The 25,804-nt window shown below is 35.0% G+C and overlaps 1 protein-coding gene across 2 annotated transcripts in view; it reads right to left on the bottom strand.

The window, feature by feature from the left end:
* Positions 1–25,804, bottom strand: part of LOC145984011 (uncharacterized) — a 122,197-nt gene that overhangs the window by 18,888 nt on the left and 77,505 nt on the right. For both annotated transcript variants that reach the window (XR_014441274.1, XM_083117317.1), the window contains exons 4-5: positions 24,969–25,093; positions 12,153–12,304 (exon numbers count right to left, since the gene is read on the bottom strand). Coding sequence is in view for 1 of the 2 variants with exons in the window: in XM_083117317.1 (XP_082973443.1) it covers positions 12,153–12,304; positions 24,969–25,093 (277 nt within the window). In the remaining variant the exon portion in view is untranslated. The remainder of the gene's footprint in view (positions 1–12,152; positions 12,305–24,968; positions 25,094–25,804) is intronic.

Below are 25,804 nucleotides of genomic sequence, written 5' to 3'. Positions count from 1 at the left end.
ATGGAATGTGTACAAGGCCAAATTTCATGTCCTCCTGCACTGATCAAACACACATTTATTCAGTCTGATTCTGAACTAATCACTCTTTTCCCTTGATCTCTCGTACTTCTAGTATCACCTTACCATGTTCAGTGTTGCAGATTTGATGCTGGTGCCCCTTTTTTAAAATTAAATAATCATACTATACTCTTGAATGTTACATAGAATTTTTGTTACATAATCTAAATGGATGCAAAATTTTGTTCTATATGCTATTTTCTGCACATTACACCATGACAAAACTGTAACAATTGCATCACAATTCTGTACATTGCAGCCTTTACAGTAATATTGGAATGCTATTAATAGATGATTAGTTCACATCATCTCATTATGTATCATTTAGAGTAGAGTCAGGAGGAATTTTCCATTGTTAGGGACTTCACTTGCTGAAATTCCTACAACTTAAAATGTATAGTGAAAAACAACTTTGCATCATGTATTGCCTTTGGAGCTTTTTACCATTGCCTGGATTGTCTGCCAAAATGGAACATAAATTATAGGAATTTTAGTGTGTTTTAATGATTCCATAACAATGGTAATTTTTTCCTCATTGTACAAATCATTAGGAAAATTAGAAAAAAAGATTGCAGTTGTAAGTAGTTGCATTATAGTACAATTTTGGTCAAATATTGCCCAACAAACATGACATTTATGCTTGCAAATTGTTTTGTGATGGTATTATGTTCTCCTTGCTAGCTACCCTTTATCTTCAGTCTTGGTTCAACACAAACTCTGGTCAAATCTTTATGTCATACATGAATTTACACACATTCATTAAGAAACTGAAGCAGGATAATTTTACAAAGATAATTTTTTTTTGCATTTTACATAAATAATAATTGCAGCAAAAATTTAAACAAAATCGTACGATTTTCTAACTATAAATATCTTACTTCTATTAAATTGGTATTTACTCTAGTAATAAGATTTTCACTTAATTTAGAAGTATTGACAAGTGAATTAGTTTATAATTTTACTTCTACAAGAAATTGCATGCTAGGGGGAAAAGCTTTTCTCCGACAACATACAAAAAGGTGAAATCTGACAAACTTGCATCGATTTCAGAGCTGTGCAGTATATGTATTAAAATATTTGTTATAGGAATTGAATCAAAATCTTAAGAAACTCAAAAAACAATCTTAAGAAACTTAATCTTAATTGAAATTGTACAGTATGCAAATGAATTGAATATGTGGTATGAACAAAACTGCTATGAACATTCAAACTGAACAGTGATTGGCATACTGCAGAATATGCTATATACCTTTCAAATATTTGCAGTAGTACAATCAGTGGCTAAGATAATGGTATGCAAATTTTCCATTACCATTTTCATTATTTTCTTCTTTGACAATGTATATTCTTTTCAGGCATTCAATCACACTGATGCTGGAGCAATTGTTTTCTCTGTCGACATTTTCGTTTAAATTCTTGGAACATCACATTCAGGAAAATTGCGTAAATGAACAATATATCATTTGCCTACTGTTAAAAAATATTTAACATTGGTTGTACTTAACAAGAGGAGGAAATGGCAAATTATTTTAATTGTAGGAAAAGAAATTAAATTTGAAGAAAGGAAGATATGCTGAGTGACTTGGTTAGTATATCCTATTTCCTTCATTTCTGATGTGCACTTAATGCAGTATCCTTGTAGCTCAATGTAAGGTTCTACAGAATTCAACTTGTTGCAGAAATTGAGGTATAACTTGTATTGTAAAAAACAATTTAAAATGCTAGTAATTTGCTATGTTAGATCACCAAGGTTCCTAAATGCATTTGGAAAATTACATTTCAGAAAAGACAATAGAATGAAATTTTATAGTATTAATGAACTAAATATTAAGACATAAATTTCATTTGTAGCAGACTGCTTTCACATTTGAAGTGTGCATGCTTGTGGTCAAATAAGTAAACATTACAACATTCACGTTCTTTTAGTTCCAAAATCAAAGCATTTTTTAAAACTTTTTTCCACAAACCTCTGACAAAGTTAAAATGACATGAAAGTAAGATGCAAATCGGGCATAGCAAGTAGGCATGGAAAAGTGAATGAATGTACAAAAAAATATCACACTGTAGTATTATGTTCAGAGATATAAGCATGGAACTTGTACACTCCCATTCAGATGAAGTGGCACATGCTTCAACTGTTCAACCCTGCAATGTGCCACTTTATGCGAACAGGAGCATACAATCAGCTGCAAAGGTGACAGGCAAATTGTCCATCCATATTTTTTTCTTTTAGGGAATACTTATGCTGGAGCAAGGTTACCGTCAGTTTTTTGTTTGTTTCAAATGTTTAAACCAACATTGCAGAAAATTGAATGAACATGGCAGGACAATTTGCCTATTATATTTGGTGTACTTTCAATTCTACATCTACAATGATCAATTCAACAGAAATGTTATGTGCTGGAATTTTTTAAATCATATCACATAGAATTATACTGAGAAAAAATTGTGGCCAACTGGAATCAAATTTGTTCACTTACTGCACGAATTATGAATCAAAAATTCATGTGAGGGTTTTCAGTTTTTACATTACATGCAAAATTCACAGTGCTCAATGAAGCCAATATTTAGAGTTTCCGATGAACATTTTCTTTAACAGCTATAAAACATATCAGTGCTGTCCAAATGTTCAAAAATGAACTTTATCCCCATTTTAGCTGTATACTTTAGCATCACATTTGATTAGCAGGTAGTGCTGCAATTCATTATATCATGTCATCCCTTAAAGCTTTAAAAAGAAAATAAGTTTCACTCATGAATGCAGTTAACCAGACTGAAAACTTATCCTGTGTGGGTTAAATCATGCAACTCTTGGGAGTGTGTCAGTTGCAAATACTGGACACCACATATCATTATCATTCAATGACACACACACACACACACAGCATTCCAATGTCTCCTTGACAGTTCCACTCACCTACATCTAAATCTTTTGTTGGTTCTTTTAGAAACACATGCTCACTACTACAGTGGAACCTCAATTTTATGTTTTTCAGGGACCAAGCTGAAAAAACTTAAAATGGAGGAAAATGTAAAATTTATAACATTTTGCTACTTTGAGACCATCAAGATTAAATGTATGTAAAATCCAAGAATGTAAAATCAGGGTTCCACTGTGCAGGGTTATTACAAATGATCTTTTTTGATTTCAGACATGTAAATCACGTTTAATGAAACCAGATTCAAAAAGGTTACATCAATGTAAAGAGTAACTCAAAGTTATATTTCACATCATTTCAGATATGCTTGGTAACACTGCTGCATAATAACTACGAGAAAATGGCTGCCTGTGCAGACAGGAAAGCATTTTGTGTGTTAGATTTCCACGTACACCCAGTGGTTGTGATTGGGTTCCAAAACAGGGTTCAAGGACAGTTTGATTTCCCTTGATACATAGGTTAGCATGGTGTGGGGGCAAGTGGCAAAAAGTGAGGGGTTGGGGGCAAGCCCACCCTAACCACCACCACTGCATACACCAGTCTGTTATCCATGTGCAGCGACATTTCCATACAAAATTTGGTGCAGATCCCTCCAGTGGGTATTCAATTCGTAAATGGTACTCTGATTTTAAAGAAAGGGGCACTGGCCACCATCAGTAAACAAGGAAACAGTGGAAGGGGTCCATGCAAAGGGCTCACATTGAACACTTGTGAGGTCATGAAAAAAAAACTTTACATTGATACAACCTTTTTGTATCAGAGTTTCATTAACGTGTTTTACGTGTGTCTGAAATTGGGAAGATCATTTGTAATAACCCTGTATATATTTAAAGTTGTTTATTCACACCAGCCAATCATAGAATTGTCTTCTGGAACAAATTCTTTACATGACTTTTAGCAGAAAGGTTCCTGCAACAACCTGAGTGGCGTGGTTACGCACTTGGCATTCAGTTAGACATTGTTTTAACATAGAATTTAAGAAATTGGATAAAAAATTCTAAAATTTATCTTATGGTTCTACCACCTTGTAAAGTTATGTTGAAATTGTTCAATAGTTTATCATAAAAAAAAATTGAATTGCATTAGACAAAAAAGTAGCATTATGGGCAATTACTTCTAGCCTATCAGAATGCTCTTGTGATCAAAGAGTTCCAGGTTTGATCCCTGGCAGAGGCACATTAAATGGTGGTTCGGATCCCAATTTAATATGTATGTCCAGTTCTACTTAGCCCCTCTGGGCAAAAAGTGGATGTGAAACAAAAAAAAAAAATTTAGCAGAATGCTAGATACTACAGTTTCCCAGGTAAACAATGCTCAACTATACGCGAGTATATTTTTGGGAGTACCTGGCAACACTAGTTTTTTTAAATCCTGCACATGTCTTTTTATGATTAACTATTAAACAATTTTCAAATGACTTTGAACGGTTGTGGGTGTACAGTGGAATTGGTCTATTCATTTTTGTTCATTGTGGTGATCATAGTGACTTGTTGACGAAGATGTTTGTGTGTAAAATTATTTTCTTCTACTTCCTCTGAAAGTCTAGCTTTACCCCTCCAAAATAGTTCTCTTCTTATGATGATCTGCATATTTGAAAAGCCTGCCTGCATTTTAAAACTTCTCATAAATGCAACTGTTTCTTTTACATACTGATTCATAGTTCATAATTGTATTATAACTCAAGTATGCAATCCATACAAGGGTCACTATTTATATTTTGAGCCTAACAATGTAAAAACACGAATTTGGCATTGAAAACTTCTTTATTGTTTTTCGAAGTATTCTCCTTTATGGTCAATACACTTTTGCATTCATTCGAACCATTTGTCAAAGCAGTTTTTCCAATCTTCTTGAGACACCTCCATAATATGGTTTTTGAACGCATCAACGGCATCTTCCGCCGACGAAAATCATTGTCCACGCAATTTATTCTTGACATTAGGGAACAAGAAGAAGTCATTGGGTGCCAAATCAGGACTGTACGGCGGATCACCCATCAATTCGATTTTTTGACTGTTCATAAAGTCGGTTGTTAGACGAGATGTGCAACAGCTGGCATTGTCTTGATGAAGAATGATCCGACGGCGTTCGTTTGTTTTCCGTATTTGACCGAAGACCTCTGGCAAACAAATTGTTGTGTACCATTCAGAGTTGATCATTCTACGTTCCTCTAAAGGCACAGTTGCCACATGACCAGTTTTCCCAAAAAAACAGGCGACCATTTGTTTCGATGTGCTTCGAGTGCGAACAACTTTTGTTGGATTGGGTTCATCTTGAAACACCCATACAGTCGACTGCTGTTTATGTTCCGGCTCATATGCATATATCCATGATCCGTCACCTGTTACAATCTTATATACGTCTTTTGAAGCACCACGATTGTATTTATTGAGCATTTGTTTGCACCAATTGACGCGAGCGAGCATCTTTTTGAGTTTTTCTCAAATTGTGTGGGATCCAACGAGAACATACCTTTCTCACAGCTAAATGATCATGCAATATTTTATATATGCTGGTGGAACTAATGCCTATGGTTGCCTCAATCTCACAGTATGTCACATGACGATCTTGCAGTATTAGGTTTTGCACAGCATCAATGTTTTCTTGAACAACAACTGATTTTGGACGACCTTCGCGAATCTCGTCGGTGAGCGAATGGCGGCCACGATTAAATTCGTTATACCACAGTGGCAAAGGATGGGGCTTCATCGCCAAATGTGGAAGTAAGTTGATCGATGCACTCTTGTCTTGATAATCCACGTCGAAAATCATAAAAAATCATCGCACGAAAATGTTCACGAGTTAATTTCATTTTATTGTTGTCGCGCAATCTCCAAGGCAACATAAACAACACAAATCAAGCTATTGACAAAGCATTTGAAGTATGTTATGGTCAATAATGCCAGACGATTCCGTGCAAACGTCAAATCGCACCTAACTTCAGTCAGTGTTGTCAAGGCTCAAAATATAAATAGTGACCCTCGTACCTTCATATGTACAGAAATAAAGAAGCAGGAATACAGTATCTACAGCTGTTAGGTGAATATTATAGTGACATGTTCCTGGGATGTGACACACCTCTCTGTTTCACACCTGTGGGAAGATTTGTTCGATTTGCCTGCCTGATACTTCATCCACCTCTACACTATTCTTTCATCCAACTGAATATCAAATAATTTAAGAGAAGTCTCTCTCTTGACTAAAAAATCAAAGTTTAAAATCTACAACCAGGAACAGCACATACATGTATGATTAATAAATACTACAAAATAGGTTGATTTGGTTATTTTACTTCACTTTCCTGCCACTTTCGGCTAATCGCAAAGATGAGAATGAATGATGATACAATGAAAATTCATGAAGGGAAACTTGCAAACACCCGTGTCTAGGCTGGGATTCGAACCTGGGACCCCTGGTGTTGTAGCTCTCTGTACAAAATAAATTCTGATACGGCAAGAAAAAAGGGAAAAACAAGAATGTTTTGTGGCATCCCTACACACCGTCAGGCTAATTGGGGCTGTGCCTACAGTCTAAATGGGATAATCTGACACATAGTGCCATGTGCCTCCATTGGGATGAAACCTGGTATCTTGAGAACATTTGGAATGCAACACATTACGTGATGGTTCTCTTTAATTACACAAAAGTATTGCTTGCTTGCTTTCTCCAACAATTTACAATATGTTGTAATTTTATATCCTGATATAAATATTATAAGGTCATAAATTGAGCTACATCTCAATTTATAATGAGCAAAGCTGGAGAAAGATACCCTTAAGCCATGGCCTCCATTCACGTCAACTATCATCTCAGAAACTAAGTCTTTTTCTTATTCTACAATACCTTTCTACCTCTAGGTTAATCGAAATGAGTATGATTACATGAAATCGATAAAAATAAAACATCCGCACTCTATCTGGGCCTCAAACCAAGAACCTTCAATGGGAGAATTGAGTAAAGCACTAAAGATGCTGCTTGTTGCTTGCCACTACTGATAAGTTACAAATAAAATTTGATGCACTGCAAGGCATCACACATTTGATCTGAGCAAGTCAATGACTACTGGAGGAAGAAGTATAAAACAAACTACTAATGAATCATGATATATCAATTTGGACAATCACTCATGTAACATACAATATAAATTTGGTATAGACACAAAGACCAACTAAGATATTTCACAATTTACTTGGCATGCATAGCACAAATATAACTGACTTTTCATTTATGTAAAATACACCATATATTGAGTAGTTCAAGATGTACAGTGAAGCGTCAGTCACAATGTAATCAAGTATGAATACTTCCTACAAGATAGCAATATATTGCAAAGGAAAAACATTGTGATGAGCACATTCACATTTAGCTGCAATGTTACATATAGTAGTAAACTGTATATTATTCAAGTATGTGGCGTATGCATGATATACTGGCAGAGGATAAGCATATGACACATATACAACTAATTGTATCACATTATCCTGGTCCAAAATTCCCAAAATGTGAGAATTTAGTAAGCCCCCCCCCACCCAGTTGGGTGTCAATGGACCTAAACACACCCACACATGAAATTTGCGATACAAGTGACATTTTCCAGCCGTGCCCCATGCATGTTTATTTCTACCATAAGGATAACATGCCTAGAATGTAGACATCCCTGCTGAACCTGCTCTATTGAGTGATTACTTTTAAACTTGAGCTCAAATGTATGCAGAAGGTCATGAAAGAGTCCAAGCCACAATACATATTCATTGCATCAACATTACATTGGAGATTTACATTAGGGTTGAGCCAATACCGATGTATCGGTATCGGTTGATTTGATTTTACCGATACCAAAGATTTTCAGTGGCTAGAAAAGTGGGCAAAGGCAACAGCTCGTCGCAACATTTGTCCTTTCTAAAAGTTCGTTCACCCTTCCTTGTGACAGATTGGAAGACCAGGACAAGAAGTTTCATAGATTTTCCTAGAAACACTGGATCATAAACCCCACTCTCTTGGGAAGGAGATGGCAAGATCAAAGGCATAGGCAAGTGAAAGCTGAACCCAAACATGACCATGAAGGCATGTAACTGCTTAGTTAACGCTGTAGGAAATAAACCATTCATTGACAATTCTTGTTTGAAGATCGTGGTCATAAGATAGGTGGATGTTTTTTTTAATTAATTAATTTTCATATTATTACAAATAATTATATTAACATTAAAATACACACACTTTTATTATTATATTTCTGAGACACTTGGCTTGGACTGGCTCCCCAAATTATATATTTCTAAATACATGCCTAGTGATGTGGCAACTTAGTAACACTCACTCGGTAACTAGCCTCTTCATTTTATACTGGAATTATACAAGTATTGGTATCGGTATCGGTGGGTATTGGTATAGCTCTAATTTATATATAACATTATAACAATTTATACTTTTTTTTAAAAAAAAGTACAAGTCGCAACTTAAGTACTGGGTGAGTCAAAAGTCCCTTAATGCCCCCTATAAAATGTAAAGGAGTTATGCTGGGTACAATTGGTCATGAATGACACAGGTTAGGTCCGAGGGAACTACAGTTGTGAGCTCAAGATTTAAAAAAAATAAAGTCATCACACCCTTTGATGGTCAGAGAGCAGGTTCAGTGGGGATGCTTACATTCTAGGCATGTTATTCTTGTGGGGGAAAAAAGTTGGAGCACAGACAGAAAATGTTGATCGGATCGCAAACTTTGTGGGGGTGTTTTCAGGTAAATTGGCACCAAACTGGTGGGTGACTTGCTTTCCTCTTTTTTTTTTTCTTAAAAAAAAAAACACCATGGTGGAGCTACCATATCAACACAATTTAATGTGAAATCATTATGTGGTGGTAGCCAGACTTAATGAATGGCCAGAATTCTGGTGTTGACATGACAGTTTTACATGTGACCAAGTTGGCAACTCTATCCCACAGCGTGTTTCCTCAAATAAACAAGCTTTAAATAAACAGTAATTCTTTGCAGCCAGGTATATTCATGAAAATGAGTGCCAAAGACACCCTAAATAATTTGGACAAAAAAATTGTAAAAAAAAAAAAAAATCAATGAGCCTGCATTTCGGGACAACTGCCAAGGAGTATTTTTTAATATAATGCTGTCAATATCAGTTTGATTTTAAAATATTGTGTCAGTTGAGCCATGTCAAATTGAAAATTTTATCCAGATTATGTTGCAGACCATCTACAAAGTGTAGAAAATGCCTAAATTGGTCATGTAAATTGTGAACCCAACATCTTCAATTTATCCATTTTTTCATTTACTTTCTTAATTGTGATACCAGAACAGCTGCTTCTTCCAGTTTCATTTTAAAGACTAAGCTACGGCTGTTGGCCCCAAGTGAAAGGCTCAATATGTATTCTGGAAATATAATTCACACCTCAATATACAATTCATTTTACTTAACGATTTTTACAAATAAAGAAGTAACTTAAATCCTACTTCTACTTCACGTTAAATATTAGATGTATCACATGAACAAAAATTTCAAATGATATGTGCAATCCATACAAGTAATACACACAATTAAAACATTAATTGCATTGCCGATCTCATAGCTTTAACATTTATCACAGCTGAAGTTAACATACAAAATGCATTACAACAATGAACTACAAGTACATGCAAAAAAAGGCCAGTTAAAGCACTTTTGAGTCTCCCCCTCCCCCCTTGATGAAAATAAAAATTCTAGCTCCATTCCCATTAAAATTTTACTGTAAATTTTGAATTTGTGAGAATAAGTTCTGTCCATTTCAAAGTCGAGAGATCCAACTCAAGTATAGCAGTTTGATGAAAGTCCTCTAATTTCTGTATACCGATACCTGGGGGCAACTCTGGAATGTGGTGCTACCTCCTCTATGCCTTCCTGGCATAATACAATGCAGCTTTGATCTGGAGGAACACCCAAACATTCTTCCAGGTTGCTTCCCATGTGCACGAAGACCATCCCATTACTAATCCATACCTCTCCCTGGCTTCAATATACTGATCTCCACCATCCTCTTGTTTCCTTTTGCTAAGGGACACTACCCCTCCCCCACAAAGTTTTGACCAATTTTTCACACATCCCATACTAAAAAGTCAGCCAAAGAAATCCCATTATGAAACAAGACGAAAGGATAATCAAGGTTATGGTGTAACGGTTAACAAGATGAAAATGATCTCATGGCAAAAGAGGCAGACAACTAAGTTTTCATGAGGTTTCCCATTGTCTACTTTTGCTCTTCTCCAGGAACAGTAAGTAAAATCATTCAGGCATGCCTGAATTATACATCATTCAAACAATGAATTTTAGGTGAAAACTAATACTAACTTAGTTTGGATTAGATTTTTTTATTTTTACATTCTTCAACCACCTTTTCCATCATTTGACTTTTAATATACACAATATAACACCAAATTTGAATATTAAATTTTCAGAATGACTTCTCTATCAGAACACAAAATTATATTGGAATCAAGATTCCAAGTGCATTCTAAATTCAAATTTAGCACTGTTAAGCTACAAAGTTGCTATAACGGTGTGCTATTACTGAACAAACATTTACCAAATATGTAATGCTGATTTCTTCCTTCACTTTCTGCAGGTAATTTTCAATTTGGTTAATGATACTACGTTTTTCACATGTATAGACAGTGGAATCCTAATTCTGCATTCCCAGATTTTTATATTTTTCCCATTTAATTTTACTTGTCCAAAATACCTTAAAATGTAGGTTTGGAAGTTAACATTTAAGTCACTTTTTTAGCCATAGGCTCCTAATGAATGCATAAGGACTTTTCCTTGTGTATGGGGGAATGCTCAGGCATGCTCTTGTGTGCACATACATGTAAAAGGTCAAAGAGGCTAGTAAATAAATTATGAAGACAATCAAATGAGTTTTGTGCAAAATATAACATGCCTGGTGAGTATTTCTTTTCCTTCCAAGCAAATACCTATTTTCTGTTTGTCCATGAATGTGAGTTTATCACACCACTGCATATGTGATTTTGTCAGAATATATCACACAAACTTTTAACATTGCGATTTATTTTATGAAACACAATTCATCTTAAGGAACATGTTAAATTTTCCTAGATTTTACATTTCCAGTATTGTAAATTCCTTGGCATCAGATTCTTAGAAAACCTAAACAATGTCTTTAAAGGATAAGAAACTTTTCTTTTTATGAAAGATGCCATTATTATTCACATAGTCTACCCAATAAAGTCAAATGAGTTTCCCTTTTGGTTTAAAACCTTAAGCGCAACATGCAAAATGAGTGCTGTAATAATCATAAACAAATGGTTGTTCGTAAAAACAATATATTCTGATAAACACAAGACACATTCCAATATTTCAAAACTAACAAGCAGTTGTGTTGGAATTCATTAACAATTTAGAGGGAAAAACTGAACCAAAGTTTTTTTGCAGGTCTCTCTACTACTGAGTGCTTATTTGAAAAAGAAACAAAATTTCATCACAAAACAATCTTACAAAGCATGCTTAAATATAAAACATATATACCAGGCTTGAAAATAAATTACTTTGGTAAAACAGGCTAAAAAAATTTCTGTAACATTATCAGACTTTATTTTGCAACTATTTGACACTACACTCTTTCAAGCTGACAATAAAAACCAATAACATTTGACAAACATTCTAATTTATCTCCCCAAAAGAAACTTGATATCAAATCAAACCACAATGCTTATATTCATAAAAAAACTAAAACGAAGCATTTCATTTCCATTAACAATTCATTTCTTTACAAAAAAAAATATTTTCTCTTACACTGCAATTCATGACAACTATGTATATTTTACAATGAATATCCATACAAAAAAATCAAATTTCACATTCATTTACTTTTTAAAAAAGAAACTAAAATTTCATTTTCTGAAATTTAAAGAGTTGTTATTGAAAAATAAACACCATATACATTAACACACTTTCCATATATGACAGGTAGCATTTGACTGAAGGGGAAAAATGGGATAGACAATCTTCAATATCGAATAAAACTTTTTCTAAAAAAAGAAAAAAGAAAAAAATGTGGGAAAACATTGTAACTGCAATGAGCATCTCGTTCTATCCCGAACATCAACTGCAAACAAATTGCATCACACTGCTTCTTGGAATGACTGCTGCCTACCTGTAACAGACAGGTTCCTCTTCAGATGTACCTCCAGAAGGGCATTCACGGGAAATGTGACCCACTGAGCTACACAAGTAGCACTTCTTTTCTTCTTGATCACCACTAGGGCAATCAACTGAAATGTGGCCAATTTTTCCACAAGCATAACACTGTAAAGAAAAAGAATCAACTAAGAATATTTCTGTGAATATACATTTAGCAGAAAATGGGATAGACTGATTGGTTGTGTTTTTAGGGCCACACATTTATGATGAATAAAAGATCAAGATTTCAATACAAAAACTAGGCACATATCAGGATCACGAGGGGTATATTAAAATGGAATTTCAGTGTTAAAATGGTGAATAAAACAATTTGGTTTTAAAAACTACACTTATTCCACAAAATAAACATTTTCCTTCTAATAGCACATTTATGTAGATATCAGACTCTTAAGGGGGAACTAAAGATTAACTTTTTGATAACAGATGGCAGCACAGTTTGTCATAGCAACCAAGTGCCATGTTTCCAGATCTACGTGTGAATCAAGGGTAAGTACTATTTGTCTAGAAAGTTTATGCTTGGTTGAAGGTGGCATTGCAAGCAAAACTTCAAATATTAAACATTTTAAGGTCGTGTGTGTGACTGAACACACCAGTACCACCTCAAGTTTTTTGAAACTAAGATATTCTATTTCTCGGAGTTGCATCCCAATAATGTATTGCAGAAAGATTTACGTAGGTGGCAGGAGGTTAAAAAATCTAGCGGTCTGAAAAAAATAACTGCATCTGAAAGAAAATGAGCAAGAAGAGATATGCGTCAACTTCACCTGTGATGAAACAATTGAACAACTTACATTATAAGTAAATACTCACATAGCTACCAGTAGGTAGGTGAGTGAGTGGTCAGTGTTACGGCTTCACGTTCTGAAGGATGCATGTTTGAGCCTGGTCAAAGAAGTTATTATTTCTTTTTTGTAGTTACCAATGAAGCTTTAACATGTATGTTCGAATCCGCATTTTGATAGTGTAAGTTTTTTTTAATCTTGTGTAACTATTATTATTATGTAACTATGCATATTCTCAAATACATGGAATGTGGGAAGTGCACACAACATGCATTTTCAATCCATGATTTGACCCGCTGATTTCTAGAAACTTCTTACATTTTTCCTTCTTCACAAAATCATTTCACACTTTGGGACCAAACATGGAGCTGTTAGACCATACCTACTTTCAACGTGACTGTAAATTACATGCCTCTACATTTAAAACTAAAGATGATTTCGAGTTTGTTTACACAAGTTTGCATTGTCACCTATTAATATGTATAATTTAATCTGTATGTAGAGAGAGATTGTTCTGGAATCCTAGAATAAAAATGAAACAGACATTTATACTTTCACACAATGTATGCATACTACAAATGTAAATCGAGATGATACTAATTGGCCAAAAATGATGTGCTAAAAGTGGTCGTAAGAACATTAATTTTGTTATTCTTATACATAGACACAGATTTTAAAACAAAATTATAATGATGGTCCTTCGAAATGTGTAATTCCATTCTAGGCATACACTAGTTGGCACTGCACTGTAAAATAAATCTACCTTTGATGGGAAGTGAGCATGTTGGCAACTTATTATACAGACTATAAAGTCATATTTCCACAGCATTTTATTGAACACAGACTTCTGTAGAAAAAAAAATATTATTACTGGGGGGATGGTCACATTCTTAGCAATGTTTGTGCATAGTTAGGGACTGATAAATGTAGTGATGCAAGGTCGGTATCTTTTTCTCTCACTACGCATGTACAAAACACCTAAAATTACACAAATTTTCAAGGTGTAAAACAACATAAATCATTTATAATTTTAATAGGAAGAATATAAATGGCAAACTGCAAGACACATCACTTTATGAAATGAGGGCTTGCACGAGGTTGGTAACAATTTCAAAATTAACATTTGCGTCTGTGTATAGATTTAGAGGAAAGATTTAATAGCATAGCTATAACCTAATAAGCAAATAATCTAGTGATATCAATTCCATGAGAAACACTATATTCAAATAGACTACACTTAGCATTTATTTTATTTGTATCTCACTTCATGGCTTCAACTTTATTAAAGTAATTTGGTATTCAGCAGTTTCAAAAATATTTGCAATTTGATTAAAAAATAAAATAATTTGTCATCAAATTTGCAATTAATATTTCACAGACTTACATTAGCTTGCATTTTATAGTTTAAAAAAAAAAGTGTTGTAGTGGAGATTCAAACCGGAGACCCATTGTGTGGTGCACAAGTATCATAGTCACTGGACCACACCATCTTTCTTGTTCAAGTGCTTACTTGTCCCTATCCAATCAAGCACTCCCACTAATCAAGAAAAAAATGAGCGAAATTATGGTAACAGTGTTTGCTAAAATCTACACCACGAAGTACATTGCGACGAAACGCCACTTCAAAAATCATTAATATAACCACTACTTTCTGAAGGTACGAAATATTTTAATTTTTTTCACACAGTATTTCAGATGCTTGCAGCTACAGACTGAATTTGTGGTTTCACAACGAAATCTCCCTTACTAGTCATAAAAGAAAAAATGCACCAGTTGACCAAACAACCACTTCAGCGCCATCTGTACTCTGCAGTTTGAACATGACAGAAACCTCATATTTTCTCTTATTTACTTAAATACCTTCAATCGTAACAATATTATAAGGATTCCAGATTGTAGTGAATAAAACAACCTTTTATTTCGGAAAATTTCTTCCTTACTGAATTATTAGTTGTATCGTTATCCAAATGAATTTGTGCCTATGCTTTAGTATAGCTTTAGAACCCCCTTAAGTCTATTTATGTGTAAAGGAGTCAATATTTGCTTCTCAAATATTTGCAGCAATTAATCAATTTTCCAAGATTTGCATATATCACAGGATAATTCAGACTTAAAGTGCAGTGTTAGTAAATAACTAAATTTCACGTTTAAGAGTTGATTTTGCATCATTTAATGACAAAACATGTTAGTAAAATGCACCTCACATCTTTCAAAAACATGAAAAATGAACATTGCAGTGTGTTATTTCAAATGTCATGTTTAAGTCAAAAATTATATGCATACCTCTACTTGTGACTGTTGGGAGTAAACTTTCTGGCAATTTACAAATAAATAGTAGCGATGGTCTGATGAAATTGTTACCAACACTGAATAAATTTGCTGATAAATATTCTACTGACTATTAAATTGCACATGTTCCTTGAAAGACGTTATCAGTTTTACCTGTGAAAGGAAGTGTATATGTAGAAGACCAGTGATTCTCAATCTTCATGAGCTCAAGGCCACGCAAATTTGTTTTTTTTAAAAGGATGCCCCAATCCCAACAATTTTACTTGTACATAGCTTTCTATTTTTTTTTAAGCTTACATGTCAATCAATATCAGGGTGTCTAGCAAAAGCCCTGAGTAAAATTCCCTGAATTTTCCCTGTTGACAAGAAATTTTCTCTGACTACCCTGGAAGATGAATGTATTCACATGTGATTAGCTAAAATAATGCTTACCTTAAGCTGCAATTATCAAACTTCAGGGATTACATAGTTGCTCTCATTCACTCTAGGCTATCATCAATACATAGAGGCACATATTTTTGGTAAATGAAAAAGCAAAATGTCTGTATAAATAGTCTATTTCGGGTTCAAAAGCAGTAAATAAAATAAAATTTCAGTGTTATAGTGGTAAATAATCACATCAAAAGTGCTATATAAAATGACATTTTGGTTTTAAAATTGAGAATATAATCCTAAATTTGATTTAAAAACTGCACTTATTACACAAAATAAACTTACCCCTTCTAATAGCACATTTATGTAGTTACCAGAGTATTAAGTTTATTCCTATGTAAAGGGGTCCATTTTTGCTTCTCAAATATTTGCAGCAGAATTAATCAATTTTCCATGAATTGTATAACTCACAGGATTCCTCAGACTTCAGAAAGTGTCCCTTCAGTATATAAACTGTAAATTTCGTGTTTAAGAGCATATTTTGCATTTTGCAGTTCATTTCGCATTATTTTGTGACAAAATAGGGTAGAAAAATGCACCTCACACCTTTCAGAAACATGAAAAATGAATATTACAACATGTTATTTCATATTTTGTGTTTTCGTCAAAAACAAAATTTGCATGCCTCTATCAATACACAATTCTTCACTATTTACAAATAAGCAGTCTGTCTAAACATATTTATATTATGTACACATAGCACAGCAGCACCTTTCTCACTTCTTAAGCTTCTGAATTTCTTCAGCAAGGACCTCAGCCTCCTTCCCTGCTTCTTCAAGTAAACGGGCCCTTTTTGCTTCCAGCTCCTTCACTTTGTCATTCTCTTCCTGGGTGCCTCAGTCCTCAATGCATCCAGCTGCTGCTTCTTTCTTCCATTGCATCCTTGTATAGCCCATGTGCATTTCTGGCTGATAGAATAAGGGGTTTTGTAATTTCTAATTTGTTTAGGGATTAGTAAAATCCAATGACCAACAATTCACACTTCGAAAGTTTCTCAAGTAGATCCTGTTTAAAAAAAAGTTCCACTACCAAAAGCAATGGTGTTGGTATAACCTATCTTATCTTTCTGCAGCTGCATTTTTCGCGATATCACTATCGGGGAAACATGACACTGAACAAATTTACATTTTGTCCTGCAGATCGCAGAGAACTGTGTGTCATTGCGATCTGAATGCACCACAATATTTCAGCTTTAGTTACACTCTCATTCAACAGGGATGCCTTTAGCCCCTGTGGTTGAAGCACATTATCGGAACTTTGTGTATTTTCACTCTGAAAAGGAACTGGATGAAGCAGGTTTAAAAGTCGTATCCTTCTTCGATGAATTCTTCACTTAGACAGGGAATATTTTCCTGTTCACTTCTCACACTTGCACTCAAAAAAACTTTAATCGAGGCACTTATACTTTTGACTCTTTGACATTTTTTTCTCCTTAACGCTTTCCATATGGCTCGACAAAGCACGACGACCCATATTGCTTAAAGTAAAAATCTTGCAGCACAATTTACACTTGGCCGAATGTAAATCATTTGGCACTTTTTCTAGCCATGATGAAAAACAAGGCTCCTGCAGCCAGTTGACTTGAAAAATTGATTTTTCTGCGTCATTATAACACGTAACACCTTCTGCAATGTAATTTCACCCTTCTGTCGTAGTCTTGTGAATGGTAATACGTCTCAAAATTGCTTGACACCTGAACGTGATTTGCCGAATGGTGTCACATGGCAGCTGGGTCATGTAACACACTTCTGCTACTGCTCTCGTAACGTATGCAAATGCAGAGTTTCCATCCAGTTTATAGAGTCTATACATTGGCGCGTGTGCTGGCGTCTGTGGTGGAGGAAAGAAGCACAAGGTAACTCTGCAAACAAACTTACAAGAGACTACTGAAAAATTTATTGAAATAGTATTTTGATAAATTACTGTTACTCAAGAATTCACACGACTTTTGATAAGTTTGAAATAATTTAAAAATCTTAATTCATGCAGAAATAAAAATTCCCTGAATTCTCGTTAAATTCCCCGACTTTTGAAATTCCCTGACAATTTCCAGTTTTCCCACTTGCTAGTCACCTTGAATATGTACTCTGGAAAAGGCCATCTTTCCAATCTTTCCAGGTGGTAGCCAGCTCAGGTGCAAGTTGCAAACTTTACAAGAACCTCCTGCAGCCCGGTATAACTAATGCTAAGGCCTGGCAGTTGAGAAAAACTATCAACTATTATGCAATTGTTGCACTAGTTTTGATCTGATTTCAAGCAAAAACCTAAGCTTTCCTGCAATGTTTCCCTCTCATTTTGATCACATTTAGGGTGTTTCTCATTCATTTTTTCAGCATTATGTGGTAGACCATGGGTTGAATGTAGAAATTTGTGTAATAGAAAAATGTAGCAACATCCCTGCCAACTTAACATACAACTTGCCTGGTGGCAAACAACTTATGATTTGCACAATCTGGAGAAAATTGCCATTATGGGATCATTAAAACACACCCTAAAATCATTATTATTTATATTTGTTTTGTTAAGCAGAAAAAAACAGGTAAAAGCCATTGTGATACACATTTCAAGGCAGTTTTTCAGCAAAGTGTGCAAGTTTCAGGAATGTCAGTAAGTTTTCCAGTGTAAGTCCTTACCACAGGCAATTTACTTGACTTGAGTAGTATAGAAAAATCAATGAAATGTACTTCCTAAAGATATCATGCTATCAGAGGTGCTATTTATCATGTAGTTGGCCCCAGGTTTGATACCCGGTAGAGGCACCAAGTGGTTCGAATCCCACTTTAAACTGTAGGTCCAGTCCCAATTAGCTTTACTGTGCATAAAGTGGACTAAAAACACCAACTCAATTCATCTCTGGTAGTTATAGAAAAGGCCTATCAAAAAGAGGAAAGTGATAAATGTAGAAGAAAACATTGATCAATTAACTTATTCATTGTGCGGTCAAGTAGTAATGTTCATTCACCTCTAGAAGTCGGTCCTTTATTGCACTATGCTAGAGCAACTTCATGTTCTGACATCATACGAGGGATGCCTACATTGTTAGGTTAGGTCAGTTAGGTTTGGTTACCTTAGCATAAATACACAGCGAATGTTATTTATGCTAAGAGAAGAGAAAGACTAAACCTAACAAGCCTAATCCAACAACTTACACATTTAGCATAACAATTAAAGCACTCTGTGGTGACGTCAGAACGCAAAATTGCTTTTGCGTTATGTGATAAGGGAGACCCCTAGAAGTCAGGTGGGATATATACATATCCCATCCTGCATATTGTGCTGCAGATGGGTGGCGATATGAGGAGTAAGGAGCAGCATAACTCCATTCAAGACAGCTTTGAGAAAAAAGGTCCATTTAAATACCATGATTTAGCTGTTGGGGGACAAACAAAATGGCGCCTCTATAGTGGAACCACAAGGAAAGAAACCTGCGTAGAACCTCATCACACTGGCGGGTGGGGAAAAGGACAGGGGGAAGGAGCCTTGAGCACGGCCAACGTCAGTGTTGCTTTATCGGGAGAATTCCGTAATAAACTATTGCTATGGCACCTCCCAACAGCCTGCTCAAAAACACGTTTCCTGCTCATCTTACTTGAACATGGAGGGAGAGATAGAGTGGAACTCCACTCAGCCATGAAAAGTGCTGTTTGAACTATGAAATTATGCCAAACGATACTTAATTGTGCTAGGACATCATTATTATTATTTTATTACTATTACTACATTACTATTTTTAGAAAATCTATTTTAGTTATTTTAAGTTGCTTGTGTGTGTCTACGGGTAAGTACGACAATATGGATGAATGAAAAACTGATGAAATTGATGAAGTGACACAAACACAGTCCTTGCCTTACTAAGTAGAAACACTGACTTCGTAGCGTGGGCAAATTATTTTATACAGGTGTGTGTGTGTGTGTATATATTCACACACACAAAATGTGTATATACTGTATATTGAATGCAGCATAACTGACAAATAAAGCTTGTGAGTGTTATTAACAAGAAATTTGCTACAGAAACTTTCATCAGCTTGAAAATACTTAATTTTCTATCCATAATATACTATTCTTAAATACTTAATTTTCTACAAAATTATATAGCGGCATGGCCTTCCAGAGGAAGTGCAAGGATGGTCGCCACCCCCTACCCCCTTCTGGAAAATGATTGTCGACATAAAAGTACTTATTATTTCAGATGTACAAGTTTATTTCAGTCACAGTAATTTACATCCATTATTATAATAGGGATGTCGGAACGTGAAAATTTCAAACTCAAGTGGTGTTTTCTGAGAGGGCGACATTATTACGGGGTAATATGCTTCGTTTACCCACCTGATAAAAATACATTGTTTCACCCCTCGCTGGAAAAAATTGTGGATGTCCCCTTGCCCCCCAGTATGCACACCTATGCCACCTTACAATTTTCAAAAATGGGACAAAAATTAAAACTTTTAATTACATGCATAACTATTGTCCCTTTTATTTTTCAAAATTGGGGGGATGGGATTATAATCTCTTAAAGAGTGGTCTTTAGTTGTTATTTCATGCAAATTTAGTGCATCCAGAGTCCATACGTTCCAACACTAGAAGCAAATTTTGATGACACCTTAGATGAAATTACAGCAGTTTTTTTCTTATTTACTGTACACTCTATTATTCACAAGTTTATGACAAAACTTGGCTTGATTGTATACAGGTATGCGTACTACAAGAACAGTTTTTTTTTTTCTTTTCAGGATGTGGTCATTAGAAGCCCAGTATGTGGCCTTCCAATTTTCAAATTTTCACATATATTCCTATATTTTTTTAAATTATGTGCATAATTAACACATTTCTCTCAAAACTGAGGGACCGGGATTATGCGCTCGAAGTGCAGTGGTCTCTTGTGTTTTCCTGCAAATTTTATACATCCAGCATCCACAGGGTGAATGCTAGAAACAATTTTCTGAAAAATGTTTTGTAAGATGGATACACTGCTTCAATTATTTTTTTTATTATTTTCCCCCTCCCCAAATAGTATCCAGTTATTTTTAATGTCACTTGGAATAGTTGTAGGAATATATCACTGCTCATCACTACAATTTGCATTAACTATGGTATTTTGTAGTGTACACAGTGTTGTACAGGGCACAATGTTTTGTGTAAGATTTTGATTTTCTTATTTTTTAAACTGTTGCTACTTGGAGGTAAATTATCTAAATTTTATACCTGTTAAGAGGCCTGTCATTCAAATAAAAAAAAATCATCTCTCTAAGAGAGTTCTTTTGCTTCGATTTTACTTGGAACATTGCAGCAAGTTTAAAAAGTGTGCACTTGTCAAGTTCCCGTCGGAGAAGCAATCCACAAAGGAGAGGATCCATCCGCTACCAGGTGTGCCGGTTAATAATTCTTAATTGATCCAAAAGAAAACAAGTGTATCTGGGGAGAAAGGTAACAAATGCTTTATTCAAAGTATGCTCCATTGCTAGCTATACATTGTGCCCATCTGTCCGTCAAATTGTGGATGCCCTAACAGAAAAATCGTTCACATTTTGAGGTGATCCAGTCAGCAAGCCATTGTTCGACATCTTCGTAATTGTTGAACTGTTGCTGAGAAAGTGAGTGAGACATTGATGAAAACAAGTGGTAGTCCGAAGGGGCTGTCTGGTGAGTATGGTGGGTGGGGCAAGAATTCCCAGCGAAGTGCAGAAATGCTGTGTCTGACGGCTTTCGCTGTGTGTGATGAGGCATTGTCGTGCTGCAAAATCACTTTTCCATGTCTTGTCGTCCAATCTGGGTGCTTTTCAATCAATGCATGGTTCAAATTGATGAGTTGTTGACGGTAGTGAATGGCATTCACTGTTCGGTTTTGCAGTCGATGTTGAAGGTTGTCCTTGGTCAACCCACGACTTTTTGCATTTTGGGTTCTCGAAGTAGATCCACTTTTCATCCCCAGTCACTATCCGATGCAAGAAAGACTTTCTTTCATGCCGAGAAAGCAACACTTCACACACACTGCTTTTCGCTTTTCCATTTGTCTGTCGTTCAAATGATGTGGGACCCATTTTCCTGCCTTCTGGATCTTTCCCATGGCATGAAGACTATCAGATATGGTTTGGCAACCAACATTTAACTTCTCTGCCAATTGTTGTTGTGTTTGCATATCATCTTCGTCCAACAGTGCTTGCAATTCGGAGTCTTGGAATTTTTTTGGCTGGCCCGGGCAGTCTTTGTCTTTCAAGTCGAAATCACCACTTTTGAATAGTCGAAACCAACGCACACACGCATCTTGCATTAAAACAGAACATTGTCACCATACGTTTCCACAAGGATGCGATGGCTTTCACTTGTTTTTTTTTATATTATTTTTATTTTATTTATTTATTGAACAAGAAAAGCAGGATGTGCCGCACATGCTCCTTATTTGGTTTGAAGGTGAACATGTTTCCCACACAAATCCAATATCACGATGATCATTCACACTCGGTTGCACATCCATGGCATTTTGACAGGTACTGTCCTGGCAACACACTGACGTAACAGTTGAGACTGTGCACCAACCCTTGCTTCCAGCGCCATCCAGCGATGAAATTAAGAATTATTAACCGGCACACCTGGTAGATGTTAATATACACATAAATACCATAAAAATAAGTTATTATACCCATAAATACCATAAAAATAAGTTCTTGGACTGTCTAGTTTTTACTTGTTTGCTGAGGAGAAGGGGAAGTGACTGCTGACCACTGATTATGTATCCATTGTGAACAATTGTGCATGAAACTACAAGAAGTAAAATTTCTGTAATTACATTTACAAACCTGGCTCAGGAAAAATATTTTCAAATGATTGTTATCTATTTATGAAACATTAGGGCATGGAATCCAAACATTTGTGCACTATTAGCACACTTGATAGAACAAGTTAATTTTCCTTAAGAACATTAATTTTTCCATTAATAAAAATGTGAATTTGTTTCACATAGCTTCAATAATTTGTGTAACACTGCGATAATTAGCAGAAACACTAAACTTGCACCATAAAAATGCACTCACAATTCACAAGTGAATTTTTACTTTTTCAGGAATATTAAAGTTCTAATATCTTTAACAACTACATTTGTGCTAGTAACTAAATATGCTGACCAAGGCAGTAATTTATTTTATTAAAAACATAAACTAACGTAACGTTTTTTGTACTTGATACAGAGTCTGAAGAAGACCTTGCTAGAAGGTTGAAACGTTACGTTAGTTTATGTTTTTAATAAAATAAATTACTGCCTTGGTCAGCATATTTAGTTTTTCATAATCATGGAAACAAGGCTTAATGGAGTTATAATAGTAACTAAAGTCACTGCATAAAAAGTGATATTACATGAAATAAAGATTGAGGATTCTGAATTTATACTACTTTGCAATTAATTCTCCATTGGTGTGGGAACTTTTTTAAAGACCATTTTAAGACACTAGAACATTTAGAGCAGTATCTAGCTAGCAAATGTAATGTTAACAAGAATGAATAAATGTGAAACAAAGGAAACTGAGAACTACTCGTGCTCTTTGCTTTTATAGCGCCTTGTAACCTCTTGAGGCCAGTCTCTAACATGGAGCAGCACCACATGATGGCACGCAACATGTCATATCTCCAAAAACTAATTACACTATTTCAGTTCTGCTTTTAGTTTCATTTATATACAAATGATTTCATGACTTGAATTACAAATTAATAGTTTTTTATTTTCTTTATTTTTTTTTTTTAAGAAGAGGTCTGTCATGTCATTGAAGCCTGGCTTTGGCATCAGACATTTAGATGCAAATCACTTGAAATTTGCTAGTGATCATGACAAAAGAGAAATCTTTGGACATAAGACTCTGTCCACATATTTTGAAAGAAAATTGCAAATTTCGTGAAATTTTGGAAATTGGGTGAATACCACCTAGCTACCAAATTGCTAGTAATCAAAAATAACTGTCCCCTCTCATAGTACGAACATATAACAATAATTCACCCACCTCCATTCAATAATAAAGAGGCAGTGATAAATTATTTTTTGTAATTTGAATACATAAGCAGTGTTGCACTGATAAAACACTTGTCCCAAAGAATTTGGTTGTACAATGGTGCCCTATGGACACAAATAGGTTGAAATTTGCAGGTAATCACCCTGAAAGACCACTCTTTGATGTCACTTGCAACCCCACATTTTGGTGGGAAAAAATGCATGAAAAGGGTTGTTCTTTTTTTAAAAAAAATAATAAATGCAAAAAATTGTAGGAATCTAGCATCTCTAGTCAGGCCCCTAATTTATATATATTTTTAAAAAATGTGGGGATGTCAAAAAATGGTCTTTCATGGTGATTTCCTGCAAATTTGAAATTACTTGTGGCCATACTGTTAATCGTATAACTGAATTTTCATACTGCTGTTTCTCAGAGCATTGCAGCTAACTCCAATTAAAAGAAAAATCCTTCTCTCTCTACTATTGGAGAGAGGCAAGTGAAACTGGTGGATTGTCTTTACTAGTTCATTTCATGCGACGAGACCCATTATTTTCAATTAGTGGCAATTAGGGGCTTGGCATGAGATGTCTTAATTCCAAAGTTTCCCAAAATTGTTGCATTTTTTCCTTATGAGCTTTTCATTTTTCATGTGGGGACTTGAATGACATGTCATTGAAAAGTGGTCTTTCATGATTAACAGCAAATTTCAAGTGATTTGCATCCATAAGGCAGATGCTCTGACTGATTTCCCCAATAAAATTGATACACTGCTTCTTCTTAGATGCATTATATATTCATATTCATTATTTTATTCCCCAAGAAGTATTCAACTAGTTTTAACATGACTGTATGATTCTAGGAACATTACAGTCCTACATACTATATTTTCATTCACTTTGGGTTTTTTGCAGTGACCCACCAAATTAGTTTTTCTTATTCTTTTTGCTAAAATCTCAAATTTCTTTTTGTAACTTCCATTGCTGGGAGGGAATATGGATAAAATTCACTTCTATTGAGGGGGCTGCTGTTCAGCACAAAGATAAAGCACAAACTTCAGATCTGTGACAATTCCCTGCTAGAATTTGTTTTGTACATTGCAGAATAGTTGGAAAGAGTATGCCTGGTAAGTTCAGTTTGCTAATGCTATGTTCATTACGTGAGGTGTTTTTTCCATTTAAAAAATGCAGAGACTCATTGTATGTGAATTTATTTTTCAAAACATTCAACAAAACTTCCTTTACTGTTTACATTATGCTACAGCTTTCCACACACACGTACACACTAACTTGCCTTGCGGTCATCTTTGTCACATTCACGGCTGATGTGGCCACTCTTTCCACACACATAGCAGGTTTTTGAGGCTTCAGGACAATCCCGAGCAATGTGACCAGTCTTGTTACAATTATAACATGATGCTGGAAGAACAAAATATACAATTACGATTCTTATGAAATCAAAACAATGGTATGGTAAGGATTCAATGTTATACAATAGGAAAACATAACTTCTACCTGGACATAGAGACTACATTTTATACCTTCTTCATGTAGGTCATTCAAGAGAGCATTATGTTCATTGACCATGCTTGCAGTGAGGACTTCAGTGCAAAAATTAAGCAAATAATGATGTGAAAAATTATGTTGTGAAAAATGCTAGCAAGTACTAGAGGCCTAGTAGCTCATTTGAACAAACATTGTAAATGAAGAAGTTGTTTACAACTACTGCATAATCTTTTCACCTACATAAAACAAATGTAATCTGAATGTGCTTCAGCACTATGATAGTACACCAGGGTTTATTTTTGTTAATATGATTATTGGTTAATTCTACACAGCAAAATAAATTTTTCCTTACACAAGTACTACTTACAATTGAAACTTTTCTGGTTAAATCTAACAGTAAATTTGTAGTGCAGAGAACAGTCAATGAGCTAGCCTGATTCAATGAACTTCTACAGTGTTTCAAAAGTCAACAACTCAAACTTTCATCACTATGTAACATGAATACAGCATGAGTGTGTGTTACACTGTTTTCTTTTTGGCATTATAAATCCTCATGAATTGAGATATTATGCATTATCAGTTTACTCCATATAGGAAATTCTATAACAGGGTGACCACTCTAAG

Source organism: Lepisma saccharinum, chromosome 2 (genome assembly GCF_977018435.1).
Source record: "Lepisma saccharinum chromosome 2, izLepSacc3.1, whole genome shotgun sequence".
NCBI lineage: Eukaryota > Metazoa > Arthropoda > Insecta > Zygentoma > Lepismatidae > Lepisma > Lepisma saccharinum.
This window is presented reverse-complemented; position numbering and strand designations above follow the sequence as displayed.